Source organism: Bidens hawaiensis, unplaced genomic scaffold, assembly GCF_021521415.1.
Source record: "Bidens hawaiensis isolate Kalapana, Puna unplaced genomic scaffold, B.hawaiensis_p1.1 tig00002181_1, whole genome shotgun sequence".
In the NCBI taxonomy this organism is placed as follows: domain Eukaryota; kingdom Viridiplantae; phylum Streptophyta; class Magnoliopsida; order Asterales; family Asteraceae; genus Bidens; species Bidens hawaiensis.
In genome coordinates, this window is record NW_027491116.1 from 1,553,758 (window position 1) to 1,577,326 (window position 23,569).

At 36.7% G+C, this 23,569-nt stretch overlaps 1 protein-coding gene across 1 annotated transcript; it reads left to right on the forward strand.

Annotated features, from left to right (window-relative positions):
* The first annotated feature begins 4,455 nt into the window (after window positions 1-4,455).
* Window positions 4,456-6,806, forward strand: LOC143609000 (uncharacterized). The gene is made up of 4 exons (XM_077083881.1): window positions 4,456-5,502; window positions 5,580-5,729; window positions 5,803-5,931; window positions 6,516-6,806. The coding sequence occupies exons 1-4, from the start codon at window positions 4,522-4,524 to the stop codon at window positions 6,642-6,644; spliced, it is 1,389 nt and encodes a 462-aa protein (XP_076939996.1). The 5' UTR covers window positions 4,456-4,521; the 3' UTR covers window positions 6,645-6,806.
* Window positions 6,807-23,569: the final 16,763 nt, after the last annotated feature.

Below are 23,569 nucleotides of genomic sequence, written 5' to 3' on the forward strand. Positions count from 1 at the left end.
ATAAAATAAGATATAAGATGACACAAACATAAAGTCAATATTAAAACAATATGTGAATGCAAGAAGTTGACTTACAAAATATGGCAAGTTTATATGTTCAAATTTGTAAATACTTACACTTCAGTCTCATCAATTGTAGTACCCCAGTTGTCACGCTCAGAACCTTCATGTTTGTTTACCCTTTATTGCAAACCATAAGGCATAATTAAAAGAATATGACCATTTATTAATTTTTTTTTATCAATTTAGTAAAAAATTACAAATAAAAGAGTTCACCCTCGACCAATGCTACTGTGGCGCTAAAGTTTTAAAAGTTTGAAAACAAAAGAAGTTGATTATGAGTCCATTGAAATATTGATTTTCATTGGAATGTTTGATATGTGATAGCATAATAAACCAAAAGAAAAGACTTGCATAGGAAAACATATAATAATGAAGTTGTGATACTTGATACAATTCATAACACATTGATCAATTGCAATAACATTATTCTCAATTGAAAGTGTGTGTGTATTTATATAATGCATATTAGAGAAAAGTTTGTAAAAACAATTCAGATCTTATTATATTAAATAAATATCCGGTGGATCAGCTATTAATGTTAAAAATCCATTAAATTCTTTTTTTTTTTGTGATTTAAATATGCTTTTTACATATGAAAAGATTTTTTAAATTAGATAATTTATATTATCTTATATATTTACACACACACATATTTTCGTTGTTATGTTACAAAATATAGATATTTTAAAAAGTTTAGATATTAAGAAAAGTGTTTTAATTTTTAAATGAAAATGTAATATAAAAAGTCGTATATTGTTGTTGTTGTTAGCACATTCTTTTTTATATTATTATGCATGGCACTATTATCTATAATATATATAAACGAAACCCCTAAAATCCTATGTGTCTTGATGTGGTTGCTCCCCCCTTTTATGGAAGCCACAAGATTGCTTGATTTTTAAATAGAGGTCTCTCATTGATTTAACCCAAATTCGTGGGTATGGGTCTTACAAAAACCAGATAGCTCATAAACGGGTTATAACATCTCATTAAATTAAAAAATATATCTTACTAGTTATTTGATATGAAAATCCTATAAAATAGAGATATACAAAAAATTAATATCTAATTTAAAAAGAAAAAGATATTATTTATAATTAATAAACAATTTTATAGCAAATAAACATAAACGGGCCATAGGTCACCAAATCCAGATATCTTTTAAACAGGTTATAACATATCATTTATTTATGAAACCCTTTTATTATCAAACCCTACGTATATTATTAACTTTCTTACAATAAAAAAAATTAAAATCCAAAAAATAAATATTAAAAAGCGAAAAATGTAAATAACCATTCTCTCAAGCCATCAAATTGCTTTATTTGTAAATGAAGGTTCCTCGCTTATTTAACCCGAATTCACGGGTAAAGGTCTCACCAAACCCAGATGACTCTTAAACGGGTTAAACATCTCATTATATTAAAAATTAATTTCATAAATATTTGATATGAAAATCCTATAAAATAGGGATATGCTAAAAATTAATATCCTATTTATTTAAAAAAAGATATTATTTATAATTAAGAAACAATTTTATAATAAAGAAAATAAACGGGTATGGGTATCACCAAACCTAGATAGCTTTTAAACCGGATTATAACATATCATTTATTTGTGAAACCATTTTATCATCAAACTCAAGTATATTAATTATTAACTTTCTTACTATAAATAAAATTAAAATCCAAATATACATATATAAATATTAAAAACGAATAATGTAAAACAATCCCTGTAATACGGAGGATAAAATCTAGTATATAATAAATTAAAATTGGTTAAATATTTCAATTCTATTTTTTAGTTTTATACTTTCTCATCTAAATTTCAATAAATATTATTTGTTTTATTAGGAATTGTCCCATTTTGAATATATAATCTTTATTTTTAATATGAAAAGTTCCTAGAATGCCTAAAAAAAGATTAGGAACTTGAGCGGAAAAAAATAACCAAGAAGGAATATGAGACTACATCATCATACTCATTATTTTATTTTATTAGTATAGGTAGATGCTATAAAATATGACATCTTAAACAAATAAAATACAAAGTTTGAAGTAGACCAAATCAACGATAAGGCTAGATGGTTTAATCGGATAGTGACAAAATCAGTTGACCAAAACAATGGTTCGTGAATGTCTGTTTATGTTTGTTTATTATGTTCGTCTATGCTTGTTTGGATGAATTTGTTCGTTCATGTTCATGTAAGTGTGTTTGTTTATGTTAACTTATTGATGTTCGTTTATGTATATTCATATATGTTAATTTATGTTCGTTTAGATTTTAAATGAACGAACACAGACATGCTCCTTTTGTTAACGAATGAACATGAATACAAGTATTTGTCCGATTAAATGTTTGTATTTGTTTAGTTCGTTTACAAACTTAAATATATTATACAATTTTATAATTCTTAACATATTATATTATTATATTAAGAGGTAACTTACGAAGTTTAGTTCTCTGTAATTTGGTCACCAAAAGTTTGTTTTTATACTTTGTTAAAGTTTAGTTCTTTGCCTTTTGTCACCAAAGTGTTCGTTGTACCTTAGTCAAAGTTTGATTCTTTATACTTTGACCATCACAAGTTTAGTTTTTGTATCTTGGCCACCACAAGTTTATTCTTCAATTTTTTTGCTATCAAAGTTTTAAACATTTATACGTTTAGGCACAAAACTTTTAGGCTTTCAACTTTGGCCATAAAATTTGTACACTTTTATTTATTGCATAAAACTTTTAGCCTTTTAACTCTGTCACAAAACTTTTGGACGTTTTACAACTGATAAAAAAAACATTTTCACTTAGATACCCAACACTTTTCCACTTTCAACATTGTTCACAAAAAACTATATTGTTTTTTGAATGATATCATAACAAACTGATACCGGCCAAGCTACCGTCGCGCCCCTGCTGCAATAGGCTAGTTTAAACCAGTTACAAAGAGAGCGTTTGGATGCTTTCATGTACAGATGTTCAAAATAACCGAAAACCAAAGAAAACCGTAGACCGAACTGGAGCCGTAACAAAAAAAAAACGACCCGAATTCTCAATTCGGTTTTTCGATCTCAAAATTTGGAATTCGGGTTGTTCAGATAATCCAAATAAACTGATATAGGTAATATGTTTAAGACTATTGTTGTATTTTAAGACTTACGCATATTGCATTGTGCTTGATTTTTTGTTTTTGGTAATTAGCCGTTGCACATGATATAATATACAGATTCAGGTTTTTCGGTTGAATTTGGATTTTTAGGATTTTAACCGAAACCGATCCGAATTGAATTCAGATGAATTCGGTTTGGTTAAGAAATTTTGAATTTGGATCGGTTCGGTTGTCAGATCTAGGGAATAAAAATTCAAATCCAAACAAAACGATCTAAACAAATCGAATAATCGATATCCGATCCGATAAACACCACTACTTTTATGTTTTAGGCGAGGTAGCCGATGGAAACGTTACACGTTAGAGTTTCTTAATGAATCAAGTTCAAACCGCCGAATACACGTGTTTGTCATTCGCCAACTTGTTATTAGTTATTAAATAAATATCCTATATAGAAAATATAGATTAGGTGTGAACGAGATGAAGAATAAAAAAAAAAAGAAGTGGTTGTCGCATCGGTAGACCCAATTTAATTTTCAACACACCACCCATTTCACTCGTACTTTTCCATCTCTCTCTTGGAAACTACTTCGAGCCACGCGACTTTGTGTCTATCTTGGCTACTTGATAACTTATTATTACTATTATTAAATAATAAATGTTATTAATATTGACATTAATCCAACCTCCTCCCACCTTCAAATTCAATTTCATTTCATTTCCAAACAAACCACACAACACAATTTCGTCTTCCAAAACCCCTCTTCTTCGCTCTCAAACAAACACTCTTTCTTATTTCTCGTCATTTCATTCATTCATTCATTCTTTCTTTCTCTTTATGTTTAGACACCAATCAATCAACACAGAATAATACTTTGTTAAAGATGAAGTCTTGCTGATCAACATCCGTTTCAAGATCTTCTTTCCCTCAGATCTGTCTTCGATTCTCTTCAGGTATCTTGTTTTACACACACACCTTTAATCGATCATTCTTTACAATACCCATGTTTCAATTTCACATTTTTTTATTGTTTAGATGATGGGTTTTACGATTTTACCTCAAAGATTTTGTTTTTTTCGATTTTGAATTTGTCTTTTTGTGTATACCCTTATCTGTTTGAATCCTGTATCTTTGACTGTTTCAATTGTTTACTTTTTACCTGATTTATATGAATCAATGAATGAATGAATGTGACCACTTTAATGTTTGATGTTTATGGGTTTTGGTAATTAGATCCATTGCTTTTGATGCATGTTTGAATTTGATAATTTTATAGATTTTATTCATTGTTTTCTTGAATCACAGGTTAAGTTTTGATCTAATTTAGGGGTTTAAACCATTGTTAAATCTGATGCAAGGACACAAGGGTGAGTCAAGCTCAAACCCGGTCCCAAACCAGGTGACTCAGGACCGAGTTGACCCGAAAATGAACCCGACCCATACTCATCATCATCATGGTCATAACATTACTGTAAATCCATCAACTGTTATTGGCATGATGCCTTCAAATTATGCTAGTAGTTCTTCCGGCCCGGTTGAAACCGAGGACCGACATTTGACCCGCAAAAGAAAAGCAGCAGAATTGGATATCGGCTCGTCATCCTCTCGGGTCGAAAGTTCGAACATTTTTGGTATGCCCGAGGGTAGTAATCACATGTGGCAGTCGGGTTCAGAAACCCCTACACCAACTAATGAGACTTCTTTTGACCCGATCATCCCGAGACTCGGATCACGGGTAAGGATTAATAACTCCCACCAACAAGAGCCGTTACCGACTAACGATAATAGTAATAATAATGATGACAACAATAACGGGTTATTTAACTTTTCATCTCGGTATCCTTCTTTGGGGCTTAACCCTGTAACGACAACAGGTGAAAGCTCATCGAGTCGTGCGGGTCATCCTATGTTGCGAGCGCTGCCATCGACCAGAAATTTGCTTGCATCTTCTAGAATTAGGAGTTATAGCTCACGGGCTAATCGGCCCGTCTCATCAAATAGTATTACTGGTCCTGGAGATAACCCAATAACTACACCAACAAATATTTCAGAGCATAGTTTATTTGTCCCGCCGAATGATGACATAATCAACCCGGTGGCTAGTGTGGGCCCACATCGCAGTTCGTCACTTTATTCTTCTAGAAGACGCAGTGAGCTTCTTCGGCGACACTTGTTGTCTATGAATTCTGGCGCTGCTGGTGGCGGTGAAGGGCAAAACAGCAATCTTTTCTCTAGAATCCCTCCACCTCTACGCGCCTCACCTTCCTCTTTACAAGAAACTGGAATCCCGTCTGTAACGGGTCTTCCTCATCCACATCGTCACCTATCACGGGTCTGTTTTATTATTTACATCTTTAAATTCATCATCAAAGTTATGTAAACTAATCATTTGGTGTTTTATTAACGCAGATTCGTGATGTTTTGGATACCATACGGAGGGGTGAGGGCCTGCGGTTTGAGGATTTTATGATGCTAGATCAATCGGTATTTTTTGGCATGGCGGATATTCATGATCGGCATAGGGATATGCGGCTCGATATTGATAACATGTCTTATGAGGTAATAATAATGATTACATTTTTTCTCTGTTTTATGTTAAATGATGAAATTATAAGTTTTAATATTTGTTTAGGAGTTGTTGGCGTTAGAGGAGCGGATTGGGAATGTGAACACTGGATTGACCGAAGAAAACGTTGATAAACATTTGAAACTGACAACTTACGCTGGTGTGGCGGACGCTGAACCTTGCTGCATATGTCAGGTATTGAAATAACCGAACCCTAACAAAAACCGATGGCTTGGTTTTATTTTATCAAAAAACAAATTTTTGGTTCGGTTTCGGTTTTTCATGTAATTGAAACTGAAAAACCAAAATGAATGCATTAATAACTGGTTAATGCATTAACAACCTAAATATTTTAGTCCAAATGTATAATGAATAGTTAATCACTAATTAGCAAATGGATTTGGCCCAGACATTATTTGAGCCAGTTTTTTTAGCACAAAAGCTTAAAGCTCAATTGTAAACCGAAAGCTGAAAACCCGCTTTTTTGGATTTTGAGCCTGAAATTGATGTGTAACTCAAATAATACTGTCAAATGTATAATAATCAATTAATAATTAATTAGCAAAAGGATTTAGGCCCAAATTTGTTATTTTGGACAAATTTCAAACCAAATCAAGAAAACTGAATCCAAGAGCAAGAACCCGAACGGTTTAAAAAAACTCAAAAACTGAATTTTTGGTTTGAGTCAAAACCGGCCCAAACGATTCATGCACACTCGTATTGTTCTTAGTTTATATTTTGGTGAAAGTGTAAAGTGTAAACATTTGACGTGTCAACAGGAAGAATATAAGGATGGGGATGATTTGGGAGGACTGGAGTGCGGGCACGAGTTCCACAGGGGTTGCATTAAACAATGGCTGCTTCAGAAGAACTTGTGTCCAGTTTGCAAGTGTGAGGCTTCTAAATGAGGGACAAAATTAAAAGGGGTTTCTTGTTGAAGATAATGACTTCACTAAATTGGATTGGATCAAGAATTATGAAGGTGGATTTGGGTATGTTTTTCAGGCAAATATCAAGTGTTTTCTCATTTTTATTTATGACTAAATTGTTATGAAGATTTTGTTTGCATATCTATATAATTAAATTACATAAGTTTATCTTCATTGGGATATAGAAGCAGCTTTTCATATATTATGGCACAGCCTAAGATAACCATTATTTATGCTGATGAGTTTTTCTTTTCAACAAGAGAAGTGTGGAATGAAGTTTGACTAATTCTTTCTTAAAACTTTCTTGTCAAATGCTGGTGTGTTTTGGCAACGAAGATATGATTGTTTTTAATTAATTTTTTAACTAAAGTTTATGGCATGTAAACACGAGACATGTCTAACATGAAATTTGCGGTTTGAGCTTAAACTGATAGTAAGTTTGTAAACGGCCGTTTAAGCCGTTTTGATTTGTGCTTAAGGGTTTAAAACTATATTTTTGTGTCATGACTTAAATTAGTTGGTATTTTAACTTTGCAAATTCTAGAATAGCAATTAGAAAATAAAAAATATTAAGTTAAACTGGCTGTGTTTGCTAGGATGAGCATTTGTTACTTGGTACCGGTATCGTACCGGTACTGAAATCGGTACCGATTTGGTACCGTCGGTACCAAAGTTTTGAGTTTTGGGATCGGTACGGTACCGGTACGGTATGGTACCGGTATTTCCCGAACTTTTGCCTTTAATACCGGTACCGTCCCGGTACCGAACCGAATATTTCGGTACCGGTACCAAGATTTGACGAATTTCGGGATCGGTATTTTCGCTACCGGTACCGGTACGGTACCGAGCTCATCCTTGGTGTTTGCGTCAATTCTTGAAGTGATTATTTGGAATGATTTTCAAATTTGTGTCAAATTAACATCAACTCTTTTTCATAAAAAAAAATAATAAAAAAATAAACGTACACAGTATACTTCTATTTATAAAAAGCTATTGATTGGGTTTGAAGATGGTGTAATGCGGAAAACCTATCTTTGTCCAGAGTATAATATTGCTCCTAAGACTTCTGATGCTAAGAACATTTTTTTACGGTATGATAATCTAGACAAGGGAAGAAGGGACAACATTCGAGTACTCTAAACTTTATTCACTAATGAGATGAGCACCCTCACATGGGGTATCTAATCGGGTAGTACAAGAGGGTACGATACCACCGATTAGTGAAGAGGAGAGAGTGTGTGCATAGGAGATTAGTATCGTACCGGTATCGCTGGTATCGAAAATCACAATGTTTTGGTATTGGTACCGATATTTTCAGTTCGGCACGATATTTCATGCAAAATTCTGGAAATACCGGTACCGATACCAATCAATACCAGTATCGAATATGCTCATCCCTATGTATGCAACAATCACCTTTCTTTATAATTATTTTAAAAAAATATGGTTTTAGCCTTTTTAGGGTAGTTGAGAGGGGCATTTCCTGTGATTAAAGTGTTTTAGAGTAGTTAAGAGTATAAATGACATGACAATGCATGATTGATAGAGCTTGGGTACTAAGATGAGCACGCCTTCCCCTAACATGAAACTAATCTAAGGGAATCAAAACAAATAAGTGAATAACAAGTACTAATAATAAGGTAATGGTAACGTGTCACTACCATATAGTAGTGTAAGCTGTACTAGCTACAAATAAAAGAATAAACACACGATAAACGAAAAATTAACCTCTATGAAAGTACCTCTATCTAATAACACTAATACGACATATCTCAAATAAGACATCTATCTCCAATCTTGTTTTCAAGGAGATGTGCAAGTATAACAAAAACATGTATGATCAACTAAATCTCGTTGCAAATTTTCATATATACAAATGAATAATTAAAAAGTAGTATGCTTTTTCCAAAGTTTTCCCTATTAAAAAACATGACAAATGTTAAATATATGTCATTTTCTTTTAAACTTGTTGTGATGGCTCACGTATGATATAAGTAGTTAAGCATTAAACTTTGTATACTCATACTTTTGGTTGAGACCACTACCTCATGACGAAACCAATCGTTTTCTGTATCATCACAAGTGCATATTTTATACTACCATTTGGCACCATTTGTAGGACTGAATACCTAAACATGGAAACCCAGTTTAACCATGTCGAAAGATAACATTTAACTACAATTCATTCTCTTATTATTTGCGGTGCCAGTTTAATTTTCTAATGTGTTGTTTTTGTTTATTTTTTCATGTTTAATAATAGGGAAAACTCCATAGAATAGTAACCAAGTTTGAACATTGTTCCAATTAAGTCACTCATTTTTCTTTTTGTCTGAATTACATAACTAAGTTTCAATAAAGGAAAAATTCTCAAAATAACCCTTTTTAGAGAGAGAAGTCCCAAAATAGTCATTTTTTCCTTAAAATCTTTTATAATTTGGACTTTCAAGACGCATTGGGAAAAGATAAAAATAAAGACGAGATTTCGAAAGAAAGTCAGGTAACAGACGAGATTTGGGGAAATAATGTCAGTAAAGTCCAAATTATTTGTAATCTTGGAGCAAAAGTTCAAATTTTTCAAAAACTTTTTTACTCAAAAAACCCATCTTGAGAGACTTTTTTTATGTTTCCTACCTTTTCCGTCCAAATTTTCAAATTCTTGGAAAATTATATTTTTTACAATTATACCCCTGAACCACCATCACCACCTTGAACCACCACCCCATCACCACCACCGACGCCGTCGGCCCCACCCCATCACCACCACCGTCACTACCACCATAGCCGCCTCCACCACCACCACCACCACCACCACCACCACCGCTGGAATCTCACCACCACCGTACATTTGATACAAATATTTTTTGAAGCAGACAAAATGAACCAGTAATTGACCTTTTAAAAAATGAAAAATAAAAAAATGAACATTTTGTAATATTATGACACAAAATATACATGGGTGACTCTATAAGGGAACAACGGTAGCAGATTCACCATTAAATAGCAATTCCCAAAATACCCCTTTCAGTTTGTTGAACTCTGATGGGATTCTGCAACTACTGCTGTTATTCTTGCAAGAATCTTTATCAACTCTTGTTTTAAGGATTAAATTTTCTTCTTCTTGCTAGTGACGTTGGTGGTGATGGGGTGGGGCCGACGGCGTCGGTGATGGTGGTGGTGGTGGTTCAAGGTGGTGATGGTGGTTCAGAGGTATAATTGTAAAAAGTATAATTTTCCAAGAATTTGAAAATTTTGACGGGAAAGGTAGGAAACATAAAAAAAACAGTCTCTCAAGACGGTTTTTTGAGTAAAAAGTTTTTAAAAAAATTTGAACTTTGCTTCAAGATTACAAATAATTTGGACTTTATCGACATTATTTCCCCAAATCTCGTCTTTTACCCGACTTTCTTTCAAAATCTCGTCTTTATTTTTATCTTTTCCAATGCGTCTTGACAGTCCAAATTATAAAAAATTTTGAGGAAAAAAAGGTTATTTTGAAACTTCTCTCTCTAAAAGAGGCTATTTTGAGAATTTTCCCATCAATAAATGTTTTAATAGGTTTTTAACCTATATAGCAAGTTACTATGTCTGCATGGCATTTTTTTTAACATGTAGACATGGAATTTATCAATAGTTAATTATATCTTTTATACTCAACAGTGGATGAAAAATAAAGAATTTTTAACTGTATATTTATTTAATTATATATTTTTTCAAAACTCCCTTGTCTACCGATATCTCGATATCATATCCGGCGTGGACTTGACGCCGCCACCAAATCCATCATCTTTCCTCTTTCACAACCAACACCATATCATCATCAGATACTTGTTCTTCTTCAGTGGATTAAAAGATTGTCGCTGTCAATTGGGTCAAGTCTACTTGCTACACCTCTCCCGGAGACATTATTCGGTCGCCGAAAACCGTTGTCGCTGGCCCAAACTTTAATTCGAGATGTTTCGTGAAACAGATGGAGCCACCGTAACCAGTTGCCTGTGGATCCAACTATACGACACCATCCTCCACTCATAACCACCGTCTCCGATTGCTTGGATCTTAGCCAAACTTTTTACGGTTGAAGGTGACGACCGGTGTTTGATAGTGGTTGGTTGGTCACCGCGGTGGCGACTGGTGTTTGGTAGTGGCGGGGTAATGGGAGTCGGTGTGCCTTTAGTTGGATCTGATCTGAGGCTGGTGGTGGTGACGGACGTCAATCACCGGATTTATGGTGATTTTGTGATTCTGTGAAATAGAAAGGTCACTAGTCACAAATGTTACAATTGTTATGGCTTTTATGTGGATTAAGGAAATAAAAAATCTGCATTTTTATGACCTGAAATTAATGTATATAAAAATAAATTCCAAGTCAGCACATTGAAAAGAAAAAGAAAAAGAAAAAGAAATGACATCTAGGCATGGTAACTTGCTAAATAAGTTAAAAATCTAGGATTAAAACATTTATTGAAAGTTAAATGACATAATTAGAACAACAAAAAGAATGAGTGACTTAATTGGAACAATATTGAAACTTGGTTACTATTTTGTAGAGTTATCCCTTAATAATATGAGCTTTTTGGGCTATTTAGGCTTCTCCATTAAGATGATATGGGCTGGAGCAGTGGACTGTTGCTGGTTGATGAAGCCTGCCCAAGTGTGGCCCGTTAGTGAGTTTTATGTGAATATTATCAAGATCTTCTAGTTCCTTTAAAAGTAAATACGTTTATTTTTTTTCAATACTGGTTACTTTCTCTTTGAACCTGAAGATACAAATCAGGTATTCTTTGTATTTTCGAAGATTATCATTCAATAAAGTAGTTGGGGCTGTTCTTGTAACATGGCATCAGAGCCAATACATATCTGACTCATCATTCTTCCGCGATTCGTTACTCTCTGTTTTTGGAGTTAGGGTTTTCAGATTTGAAACCCTAATTTCTCTTGATTTTACGGCTGATTGGATCAAAAGGGCTTGATTGCTGGGATTGGTTTTGTGTTGAAGAGTGGCTTCGTAACCCTAAGTGAAGGTTACGACTTATCTGTGGAGATTATCGCTGTGAGATTGTTTCTTTCTATTTTACATACTATTATTGCTTATTTGTATTGCATTAGGCATGAATTGGCTGGGTTAGGGGGACCAGTATTGCTAAATTTGTTATAGGTGTTTATTGCACTAGGCATCCTAGGGTTACATGTGCATCATCTGTGTGCTTAGTTTAATTAGTGTGTGATTGCATCAGTTTTCTAACTGATCTGTGTGTGTGCACTTGTGTGCTTCATGTAACATCACGAAAATTTTGGTCCAAATTTGACAAACTAATAAAACTTAAGGACTAAAAATATTCATGGCAAAAGTAAAAAGAAAAATAAGATAAAGAATAAAGACGAGCTTATGTTAAGGAATGGAGTAAGGAGACTTCATCCCACATCGGGGAAAGAAAGAAAAATTAAGCACTTTTTAAGGAGAGAACATTCCATGGAAATGTTCTCATGTGGTCAACCACTCTCCCTAGTCCTAGCGGAGGGTGCGAAGCACCCGACGCGCACGGGCTCGGGTGAAGGGCGATGGGCGCAATGTGGCGCTTTGATGGCGCACTTTGCACTTCGCACGCTCGAATCGCCGTGAGCCGCTTTGTATTTTTGGATGATGATGAGACGAAATCAAGATATGACAAGTTACCAAAAGATCAAGGACTAAAAATGAACAGATTCAAAGTTTTGCATCTTCGCGATACACGAAGAATCCACGGTATCGCGAAGATGCAGGACACGTGGCGACACGTGGCAAGCCTACGCGGCGACTCAGCGAAGCTAGTGCATCTTCGCGATATGCGAAGAAGCTTCGCGATACGCGAAGATGCAGGAAAATTTCTATAAATAGGCCGGCCATGGGGGTGGTCCTCACTCATCCAACACACTCCAAAAACACGTACATTACCTCGATAAGCGTGCCACGACCCCGATATGGCGATATCCTGACAAGTCTTACCTCGAAATGCCTGCCACAACTCTACCTAGTTACTCTCTCTCGACCTCTCTCCATGTAGAAGTGCGGTCCAAGTAGAGCATAGTTGTTTCGAGTAATAAGCCATTCAAGGTAGGGGTTCTGCCCGATTATTATATTATAAATGGCTTAGACCCTAGTCAGGAATATAGCCTGTACCTTGATTTTATAAAGTGGAAATGAGATTCCATAAAGTCGAGATTATAGATAAAATAATACTTCTTTATTATATATAAAGATTTTATTAAGTATTTCTTATAATAAAAGAAAGTTGAAATATATGTTTCTTCACGAAGAAGAAACAAAGGTTTATAAATGATTAACAAAAGAAAGGACTAGAGGTCCTTATATTTATAAAGAGATAAAATGTCAAGGTAAATGTTATGCAATCGGACTAAAGGTCTGAAGCTAGATAACGAGACAAATTGGTGAGAAACACCAACCAAGAAGAAAGGTGAATACGTTCAACTTTTTATAAAACAGAGTCTTGAATGTTTGCGTGGGATTATATCCCTAAAACTTTATAAACAAAAGTAATGCTGGCCCTCAGGCTATTGTATACGTTAATCTGGATCCTTACATATGTGGGTAGACGGTGGGCACACCGCACCACACTTGCTAATGCCTCCGCCACGTTGGGCCGGACCTAAGTAATGTCCGAGAGGGGATTATCTCGTGTATATTGAATAGTTGCTAAGACCTCGATGCTGCGGTATCGCTGAGAGGTTTCAAGTATAACTGGAGGTTTATAATAGTATATTTAACTTGGTTGTTTCCTAAGCCACGAAGGGCCGGGTCATAAGATACCCGAGGAAATAACTAAGTAACTTAAATATTTTGTGTCAGCGTGTTCACCAGCATGTGTTGCTGACGTATTTTTATATCTGTTTTACAGGTAATGGAGAATAGGTGTTTGGAGAAGAAGGGTAGCCGTTAGACGATCTGATGGCTCAATGGATGTTTTATAAATAAAACAATCTGAAACATGGTTTTGTAATCCAAACACTTATGTACAAACAAACGGGTGTTTTAAAATCCCGTCTTTTAAATATAATAATATTTTATTAAAGTCTTCCGCTTTATAACTCTAAACTCTGATATATTTACAAAACAGGTACCAACGTTGGGTGTCACGCCCAGGCCCTGAGCCGGGGTGTGACAAGTGTTGGTATCAGAGCCATCGATCTTAGCGAATTAGGTATATAAGTATACTTAAGCTTTGATCAGAGATAAGTTTCAATATTATTATATAAGGATAAGATAGGTTGATATTCTTTCCTATCCCTTATCATTCTAATCTTTTCTATCCCTTATCATTCTTATCCTCATAGATGTCGATATTCAAGAAGATGATAGAATCCTTTTACGAAGAAATGAGACATGCAGGCCATCCAGAACCCATCGTTCCTCCTGATGGTCAAAGTGATGAATACTATGCTAACTTCTTCGACTAGGACAAACCCCTCACACCAGTGGTCCCATATGGGAATCAACCCATTTACTTCCCAGGCACAGAGCAAATGCCAATCAACATTCCAAGTGAACCGCCATCCCCGAAGAATCATCCTTCCAATGATATAGAGATTGATGAGCAAGCTAAAACCAATCCTACGGATGATACCCCAAGTTGGATGCAAATTTACTCTGATCCAAGAACCCCAGTTTACAATCCCACCGATTCTCCTCATTCTATTTCGGGTCCATCAAGGAGACCTAAGATGAGAGTAATGCAACCGGAGACCATTCGGATTGAGGTGAATCAAAGCAATGTGGAAGTTGAACCAAAAGAAGAACCCGAGGAAGAAGTTGAAGAGGAGTCGGAAGAAGAATCGGAAGAAGACCCGGAAGAAGAACCAGAGGAAGAGGTTTCAAGGGAGATGAGCATTGATGAGAGGAACCCTGAGGTGCAAAACCACCCAGGATGTGACTGTCACCGAGTTTGGGCTGCCAGCAACCACTGTTTCACCTGACCCCTCATTATGATCGACAAGACCCGTATGTCCAAGCACTCACAGGTAGTTTCCCACCCTTTACAGGTTTCGTTCCAACCATCTCGGAACAAGAAGAAGAAATCAGGCAGCAAGAAGAGGCTGCAGAAGTTTTTCAAAACATGCCAGTTGAATCCAGTCCACCACCGCAGTATCCAAGGAACCATTATGACACAGTCATGATGGGGTATCGTGATCTACCGCCCCAGTATGGATATCCAAGTCTCATTCCTCAGTCCCAGGAAGAGCATTTGGATCGAGCACTGCATGAGACGGATGAATTGCGCAAAAAGTTGGCTACGGAAAGTAGCAAGAGGAAGAAAGTGGAGAAGAAATTACTACACAAGTGTAGTAAGTTGAAGAAGATAATCAAGAAATACGTGAAGGATTGAAGATTCCGTTATGTTGTGACCGTATCGTTGTTCCTTGTTCTGTTGTGGTTCTATCGTTTGTTCCTTGTTCCGTTGTTGTAGTATCGGTGGTTTTTAGAATAAGTCTGTAGTAATTGTAATGGTATCGTTGTTCCTAGAGTTCATGGAATAGGAGTTGTCAAAATGTACTCTTGTTTGTGAGATAAATAAAAACTTTTAAGTAATGAGTCAATTTCCTTATAATTTCAGAATGTCGAAACAAAGTAATCCCTCCCAAAATAAGGAAGCTTCGAATGCTAAAAGCAACCAATCGAAAACTGAGCCTGCTCAAGGAAACCATGAGCAGTTGATAACTAAAATGCAAGAAATGATCGATTCCATGAATACCTTATTACCCGCTATGAAAGAAAAATCTGTCCATCAAAGTGAAAACCGACAACCCAGTAAGTCAGTCAAATCCAAATCCCGTCCTAATCCTACCCCTCAAGATGAAGGAAGTGATCAAGGATCAACTAATGGTGAAAAGATCCATCAAACCTTTAAGAAGAAGTTACGAATCGAAGGTTGTTTGTTCAAAGATTTCAAAAATTGTGGACCAAAAGAATTTTATGGCGACAAGGGTGCCATAGCCGCCCTAAGATGGCTCGAAGAGATGGAATCGATTGTTATTATAAGCAAATGTACCATGGAGGAAAAGATTCAGTACACGGCACAGATGTTCAAAGGGGAAGCCTTAGACTGGTGGAACACTCTATTGATGGCAAGAGGAAGGAGGACCATGTATCAGTTAACATGGGAAGAGTTTAAAGATCTGGTTATGCAAAAGTATTGTCCAATGCATGAAACTGATTTAGTTCAAACTAAGTTTTTGAATCGCAAGGTATTGGGACCAATATGAGAGAATACAATACCAAGTTCCAAGAATATTGTAGGCTTGTGCCACAGTTGGTAACACCTGAATCAAACAAGGTAACCCACTACATATGGAGTTTACCAAGAGAGATAAGAGACATGGTGAGGTCTCATTTCCCACAGACAGCCGAATCCGCTATGGAGCTTGCTGGTTATTTGATGAACGGTTTGATTCGCAACAAAGAGGAAGACAATAAGAAATATTCAACAAATGACAAGAAGGGAAAAGGAAATAATCGTTTCAAAGGAAAAGATGTGGATAGGAGGAGAGGTGGTTTCAATTCCAACTACCCGTTGTGTAAAATTTGTAAGAGGCATCATTTGGGTCGATGCCGGTTCGCAGTATCTACATCTGTCATCTGTGACACATGAAAGAAACCAGGACATACCACTACTGATTGTTGGAAGAACAAGATGACTTGCTTCAACTGCAAGGAAACGGGGCATCTTAGCTTTGAATGTCCTAAGAAGAATGTTGCTGGGAGTGGAGGTGTTGGAGGAAGCGGCACCAAGAATGAAGGAAAGAAAGGGAATGCAAGAGTCTTCATACTTGACACTCAGAAGGCCGCCAACATATCGGAAACCATCACCGGTACGTTCCTAGTCAATAACGTTTACGGAAGAGTTTTATTTGATTTTGGTGCAGATCAAAGTTTTATAGATTATAAATTTTGTATTCTATTAAACGAACCTTTAAAGAAGTTAAATAAAACCATAAACGTTGAGACGGCCAGTGATGAGATAGTTAAAATTTCCGAGACCTTAGAAAATGGAAAGATCTTATTAGGAGGCTACGTCATACCTGTATAATTACTGCCTGTGACATTAGCAGGCTTTGACATAGTTCTAGGTATGGATTGGTTATCCGAAAACCATGCTCAAATTATCTGGAATAAGAAAACCATAGAACTTCAAGCCCCAGATAAGCGAACAATTCAAATCGCGGGCGACAAAGATGCTGGTCATGTTAGCATAATCTTCATGATGAAAGCTAACAAATGCTTAAATCAAGGATGTTTAGAATTTATGGCTTATGTGACGGAAGAATCAAAACCGAAGGAAATCAAAGATGTGCTCATAGTATCCGAATTTTCTAATGTCTTTCCAGATGAACTTCCAGGAATCCCACCCAATCGAGAAGTCGAATTCTGAATAGACTTAATGCCGGGAACAGCTCCAATAGCCAAATCCCCCTATTGTTTGGCTCCAATGGAAATGAAGGAATTAAAGAAACAACTGGATGAGTTACTAGAGAAAGGGTTTATTCGTCCAAGTTCATCACCTTGGGGAGCTCTGATTTTATTCGTCAAGAAGAAATATGGTTCCATGAGAATGTGTATCGATTACAGAGCTTTGAACAAAGTAACTATTAAGAATCGATATCCGCTACATAGAATTGACGACCTATTCGATCAATTGCAAGGAGCGAGTTTCTTTTCGAAAATAGATTTACGTTATGGGTATCATCAGTTGAAAGTTCAAGAAGAAGATATTCCGAAGACAGCTTTTCTAACAAGGTACAGACATTATGAGTTCACTGTAATGCCATTTGGACTCACTAATGCCCCGGCTGCTTTTATGGACTTTATGAACAGAGTTTGCAAGCCTTATTTAGATAAATTTGTAATCGTGTTCATTGACGATATACTTATTTATTCTAAATTGGAAGAAGATCACAAAGTTCATCTTAGGATCTTCCTTGAGATACTCCGAAACGAGAAGTTGTATGCAAATTTCTCCAAGTGCGAATTCTGGTTGGATGAAGTACAATTTCTTGGCCATATTATCAACGCAAATGGAATTCAAGTGGACCCCGCAAAGATTGAAGCAATAGCTAAGTGGGAGATTCCTAGATCGCCAACCGAGGTCCGAAGCTTCCTGGGTTTGACTGGATATTATAGAAGATTCATCGAGAATTTCTCCCGTATAGCAGTTCCCTTAACTTCATTAACCCGAAAGAATGTTAAGTACGAATGGGGAATCAAACAGCAAGAAGCATTTGAATTACTTAACCAAAAGCTTACAAATGCACCTATACTGGCTTTGCCATAAGGTACAGAAGATTTCATTATATTCAGTGACGCATCTCATTCAGGTTTGGGTTGCGTACTAATGCAAAGAAAGAAAGTAATAGCTTATGCTTCTCGTCAATTGAAAGTGCACGAAAAGAATTGTACGACTCTCGATCTAGAGTTGGGTGCCATAATCTTTGCCTTAAAGTTATGGATACACTATCTCTATGGAGTCAAGTTTATCGTGTACACTGATCATAAGAGCTTAAAGCATATATTTGATCAGAAGGAACTTAACATGCGTCAAAGAAGATGGATGGAAACTTTAAACTAAGGAAAAGCAAATGTCATAGCTGACGCATTGAGCCGAAAAGAACATGAGAAACCCAAAAGGGTTCGACCTTTGAGATTAGAACTACAAATAGATCTAATCGAACAAATCAAGTAAGCTCAGAAACAAGCAATTGAAGAAAACCAAATCTTCGAAGAAATGCGTAACGGCACCATTGATTCTTTGGTAAAAGGAGATGACGACATACTCAGACTTGGGAACCGAATTTGGGTACTGATTATTTGTGATTTACGTGAAAAGATCATGAGTGAAGCTCATAAATCAAAATACATGATGCATCCCGGTAGTGATAAAATGTATCAAAATCTTAGGCCGAATTACTGGTGGAATGGGATGAAGAGAGATATTGCTTTATATGTTGCTAAGTGCTTAACATGTTTACAAGTCAAGGCAGAACATCAAAAGCCTTCAGGTTTACTCCAAAAATCTGAACTTCCTGTATGGAAATGGGAGATGATAACAATGGATTTCATTACGAAACTCCCTAAGACTACCCGACAGCACAATGCTATTTGGGTATTCATTGATAGGTTAACTAAATCCGCTCATTTCTTACCTATTAATGAATCTTACTCTATGGATAGATTGGCACGAATTTACGTGAACAACGTCGTAGCATTACATGGTGTGCCATTATCTATCATATCTGACCGAGACAGTAGATTTATGTCTCATTTCTGGAATAGTTTCCAACAAGCGTTAGGAACTCGGTTGAATCTTAGCACTGCTTATCATCCTCAAACTGATGGGCAGAGCGAAAGAATAATTCAAACGCTTGAGGACATGCTTCGAGCTTGTGTGATCGATTTAGGTGGATGTTGGGATGATCATCTACCTCTAATGGAATTCTCGTATAATAATAGTTATCATACAAGTATTCAGGCTGCACCATTTGAAGCTTTGTATGGTGTAACATCCTAAAATTTTAATGATGAATAAAGGAAGTTATGTTTAGTGATTTCGCGTAATTAATTAATATCGGGTAAGGAGCGGGTCTTGGACTTGGATTAATTGAGAAGGGTTAAATGAGAATGGGATTTCAGGGATATAAATACCCCCAAAATCCCAAAATATCTTCATTTTTCACCAAACTCCCTAACACTCCAAAAACACACACATACCACACTAACTTCGCCGCCGGACCGAAGGCAGATCCGGGCAGATCCGGCAGACCCGAGTGAGAGAGAGAGCGATTAGTGGTGATAAGCAAGTAAACGAGATCCAAACAAGCCCAAAAAGGTATGATTCTTGATCTATGAAGTTTAAAGATCCAATCTTTTTAGTGTATAAACGACCAAAAATGGTCTGGTAGCGTAGTGGGTGATATTGAACCATAGCAAGGGTGTTAAAATCGCTCGAAATGCCGATCAGAAACTAAAACAGCGGCTGTCTGGGCAACTTCGCCTTCATCTGGGCAACTTCGCCTTCAAAGCGATGAACTTCGCCTGCAAGCTAAGTTCGCCTGATGAACTTCGCCTGCAAGCTAAGTTCGCCTGATGGCAACTTCGCCTTCATCTGGGCAACTTCGCCTTCAATGCGACGAACTTCGCCTGCAAGCTAAGTTCGCCTGATGAACTTCGCCTGCAAGCTAAGTTCGCCTGATGGCAACTTCGCTGTAAAGTTAAGTTCGCCTAACTGGTAACTTCGCCTGAGGCCAAGTTCGCCTGATGACAACTTCGCCTGAAGCCAAGTTCGCCTGATGGCAACTTCGCTGTAAAGCTAAGTTCGCCTAGCCGGTAACTTCGCCTAAAGCTAAGTTCGCCTAAGGTTAACTTCGCCTAAAGTCAAGTTCGATTAGAAAATAAATTAAAAACCTAATGAAAAATGTGTTAAGACAGTTAATGGAAATAAAATTTTTCCAAGCTGACCTGGCAGCTCGACCCCAGCCAGGGGCTCTGCCCCTTGGACCCTGCTAGGGGCTGCCGCCCCTAGACCCCGCTGCCAGGGGCGCTGCCCCCGGACCCCCGTTCGTTGTGGGTAGTAATTAAGACTAGAAAGATGTTATAAGTAGTGATAGCTAAATTGATATGTATACTTGTTATACAGTCAGCCGTGCACAACTGAAGAAAGGGATTACGATCAACGGAGAACGTAACCGTGTTCAGGTGAGTTTCTAGCCCCATTTATGTGTTACGTTTTCGGGGCTGTGTGCATACTCAATATGTTTGTTAATACACTTATCCTAAGAGATAAGTGTATGCCTTATGTGGATAATGTGAAATGTATGAATGATTGCTTGATAGTACGTGAACGATCTTCGGATATTGCACGTACTGTCAGGTTGTAACGCTATGTATAAGGTAAGTATGTTATGTATGTTTATGTGTATGAACATGATAGAGATAATAGAAGAAAGAAATGATAATGTATGGTTACGAAAAGGGTACCGAGCCCTAATAATACTCGAGGTATGATGTATGGTTGTATGGTTACGAAAAGGGTACCGAGCCCTACTAATACTCGAGGTACGATGTATGGTTGTATGGTAACGAAGAGGGAATCGAACCCTTCTAATATTCGAAAACTAGGGACCAGACCCTTATAATATCTGTGATGATAGGGACCAGACCCTTATAATATCTGTGATGTTAGGGAATCGAACCCTTCTAATATTCGAAAACTAGGGACCAGACCCTTATAATATCTGTGATGATAGGGACCAGACCCTTATAATATCTGTGATGTTAGGGAATCGAACCCTTCTTATATTCGAAAACTAGGGACCAGACCCTTATAATATCTGTGATGATAGGGACCAGACCCTTATAATATCTGTGATGTTAGGGAATCGAACCCTTCTAATATTCGAAAACTAGGGACCAGACCCTTATAATATCTGTGATGATAGGGACCAGACCCTTATAATATCTGTGATGTTAGGGAATCGAACCCTTCTAATATTCAAAAACTAGGGACCAGACCCTTATAATATCTGTGATGATAGGGACCAGACCCTTATAATATCTGTGATGTTAGGGAATCGAACCCTTCTAATATTCGAAAAATAGGGACCAGACCCTTATAATATCTGTGATGATAGGGACCAGACCCTTATAATATCTGTGATGTTAAAGAATCGAACCCTTCTAATATTCGAAAACTAGGGACCAGACCCTTATAATATCTGTGATGATAGGGACCAGACCCTTATAATATCTGTGATGTTAGGGAATCGAACCCTTCTAATATTCGAAAACTAGGGACCAGACCCTTATAATATCTGTGAGGTTATAGAGCGAAAGGCTCTATAACCCTTCTAGGGAATCGAACCCTTCTAATATTCGAAAAATAGGGACCAGACCCTTATAATATCTGTGATGATAGGGACCAGACCCTTATAATATCTGTGATGTTAAAGAATCGAACCCTTCTAATATTCGAAAACTAGGGACCAGACCCTTATAATATCTGTGATGATAGGGACCAGACCCTTATAATATCTGTGATGTTAGGGAATCGAACCCTTCTAATATTCGAAAACTAGGGACCAGACCCTTATAATATCTGTGAGGTTATAGAGCGAAAGGCTCTTTAAAAAGTATGATTATGTATGTAAGGAAAGCATGAAGGTAAAAATGAACGTATGATTATGAATGTAAAGAAAGTATGAAAGTAAAAATGAAAGTAAAAGCACTTAGGTGTATATGAAAGAAAGTTAAGAGATTAAGTATGAAGCGTAAGAATGTATTGTATGATTATGTGATTAACTAGAACTCACTCAGCGTAGCTGACTTTTAGTATGCACGCAGGTGAGTAGGATGTGGCAGCTCGCTTGAGGAGACACATGGCACTGAACAAGAATCTGGCATCTGAAGACTTATGATGTTTTAATTTTAATGCTTTAATGTTGAAAGACAAAGGATGTTTTGAGACAAGTTATGAATTATGTAAAGTTTTATGAAAGTTTTATATTCCGCGTAAATGTTTTAATTAACTCTGATATTTAGAACTGTGTTTATGCGTAAATCCAACACGAAAGTAGGGCTACCGGTAACGGGGCCTTACATATGGACGGAAATGTAGAACACCTATATGTTGGTCCGAAACAGGAGATAATCAAATATCTGGACCCGAAGTAGTCCAAGAAACCGCGGATAAAGTATTACAAATCCATGAACAACTTAAGACGGCAAGAGATCGACAACAGAGCTATGCAGATGTTCACCGTAAGCCGTTGGAATTCCAGGTAGGCGATAAGGTTTTACTAAAAGTATCACCATGGAAAGGAGTTGTATGATTCGGCAAGAAAGGAAAGTTAAGTTCGCGTTTCGTAGGACCATTTGAAGTACTAGAACGAATCGGTACTGTTGCTTATTGTAACACCCCGTAACCGCAGCGGAAACGTAAACGGGATGCAACAGACACGTCTGATATCAACAGCATTGCTTATAAAGAAAACACCACTACATTAATTTACACCATATTACATTGTTCCGAGTTTAGTTACCGTCTAGGCGTTAGCACATAAGTTTTACCAACATTACATTAACATATTTAATACAAAAAGATCATTAAGCTTCCACAAAAAAACACGCATCGTCAGGCATGTAGCAATTAATCCAGTTTGGGGGTACCTAGAAAGCATGTAAAGAAAACGGGTCAACTACGAATAGTTGGTGAGTTTCACTAATTTAAATAAACAGTGACAAATCATTATAAATATCATATATTAGCGATGTAATTATGCTGAGCCCACAAGTGAAACCTCTGACTATCCACATACAACCTCGTGGCATACTCCGCCCACGAACCTGCCCCAAACCGCTATGCCTAACATTACATAGCAAAAATAAATAACAACAAAATAGACATGTGCAACTGGCTGGGAAACATCAGCAAATCCATGCCGGACCAGTTGGGTTTGTCAGACCAATAGTACTATTCACAATCTACTGGCTTTTAGCTAATCACTCGTGTTACGGGGCCTTACAATGTTAGCAACTCAGACAATTACCATCTTAGTACATTTCCGTACGATTCCCGTACAATAAGATATATATATACACACACAAATCCATGCGTTCAGTATGTACTTAAACATTTTAATAGTAACATGCTTCCCGCCCCGAGAAAATATTTAAAAACAATTCATAAAAGGGGCTCGTGAAACTCACCTTTCGCAAGCAAGTAGGTAACACAGTACGCAGCTACTAATCCGGATCTGTAATACGATCCATAAGTTCGTTACTATACAATCACTATTAATATAACTTTAACCGTGTTAACCGGTACATCTGGGGACACTGTTAACCCAGTACTGTACACGTTCCGGGG

What these genes read in the sequence shown, in the direction of transcription:
- LOC143609000 (XM_077083881.1), top strand. Translation starts at nt 4,522, where the DNA reads ATGCAAGGACACAAGGGTGAGTCAAGCTCAAACCCGGTCCCAAACCAG. An exon ending in TTGATAACATGTCTTATGAG is followed by an intron (nt 5,730 to 5,802) that starts GTAATAATAATG and finishes ATATTTGTTTAG; the next exon opens with GAGTTGTTGGCGTTAGAGGA. An exon ending in AACCTTGCTGCATATGTCAG is followed by an intron (nt 5,932 to 6,515) that starts GTATTGAAATAA and finishes ACGTGTCAACAG; the next exon opens with GAAGAATATAAGGATGGGGA.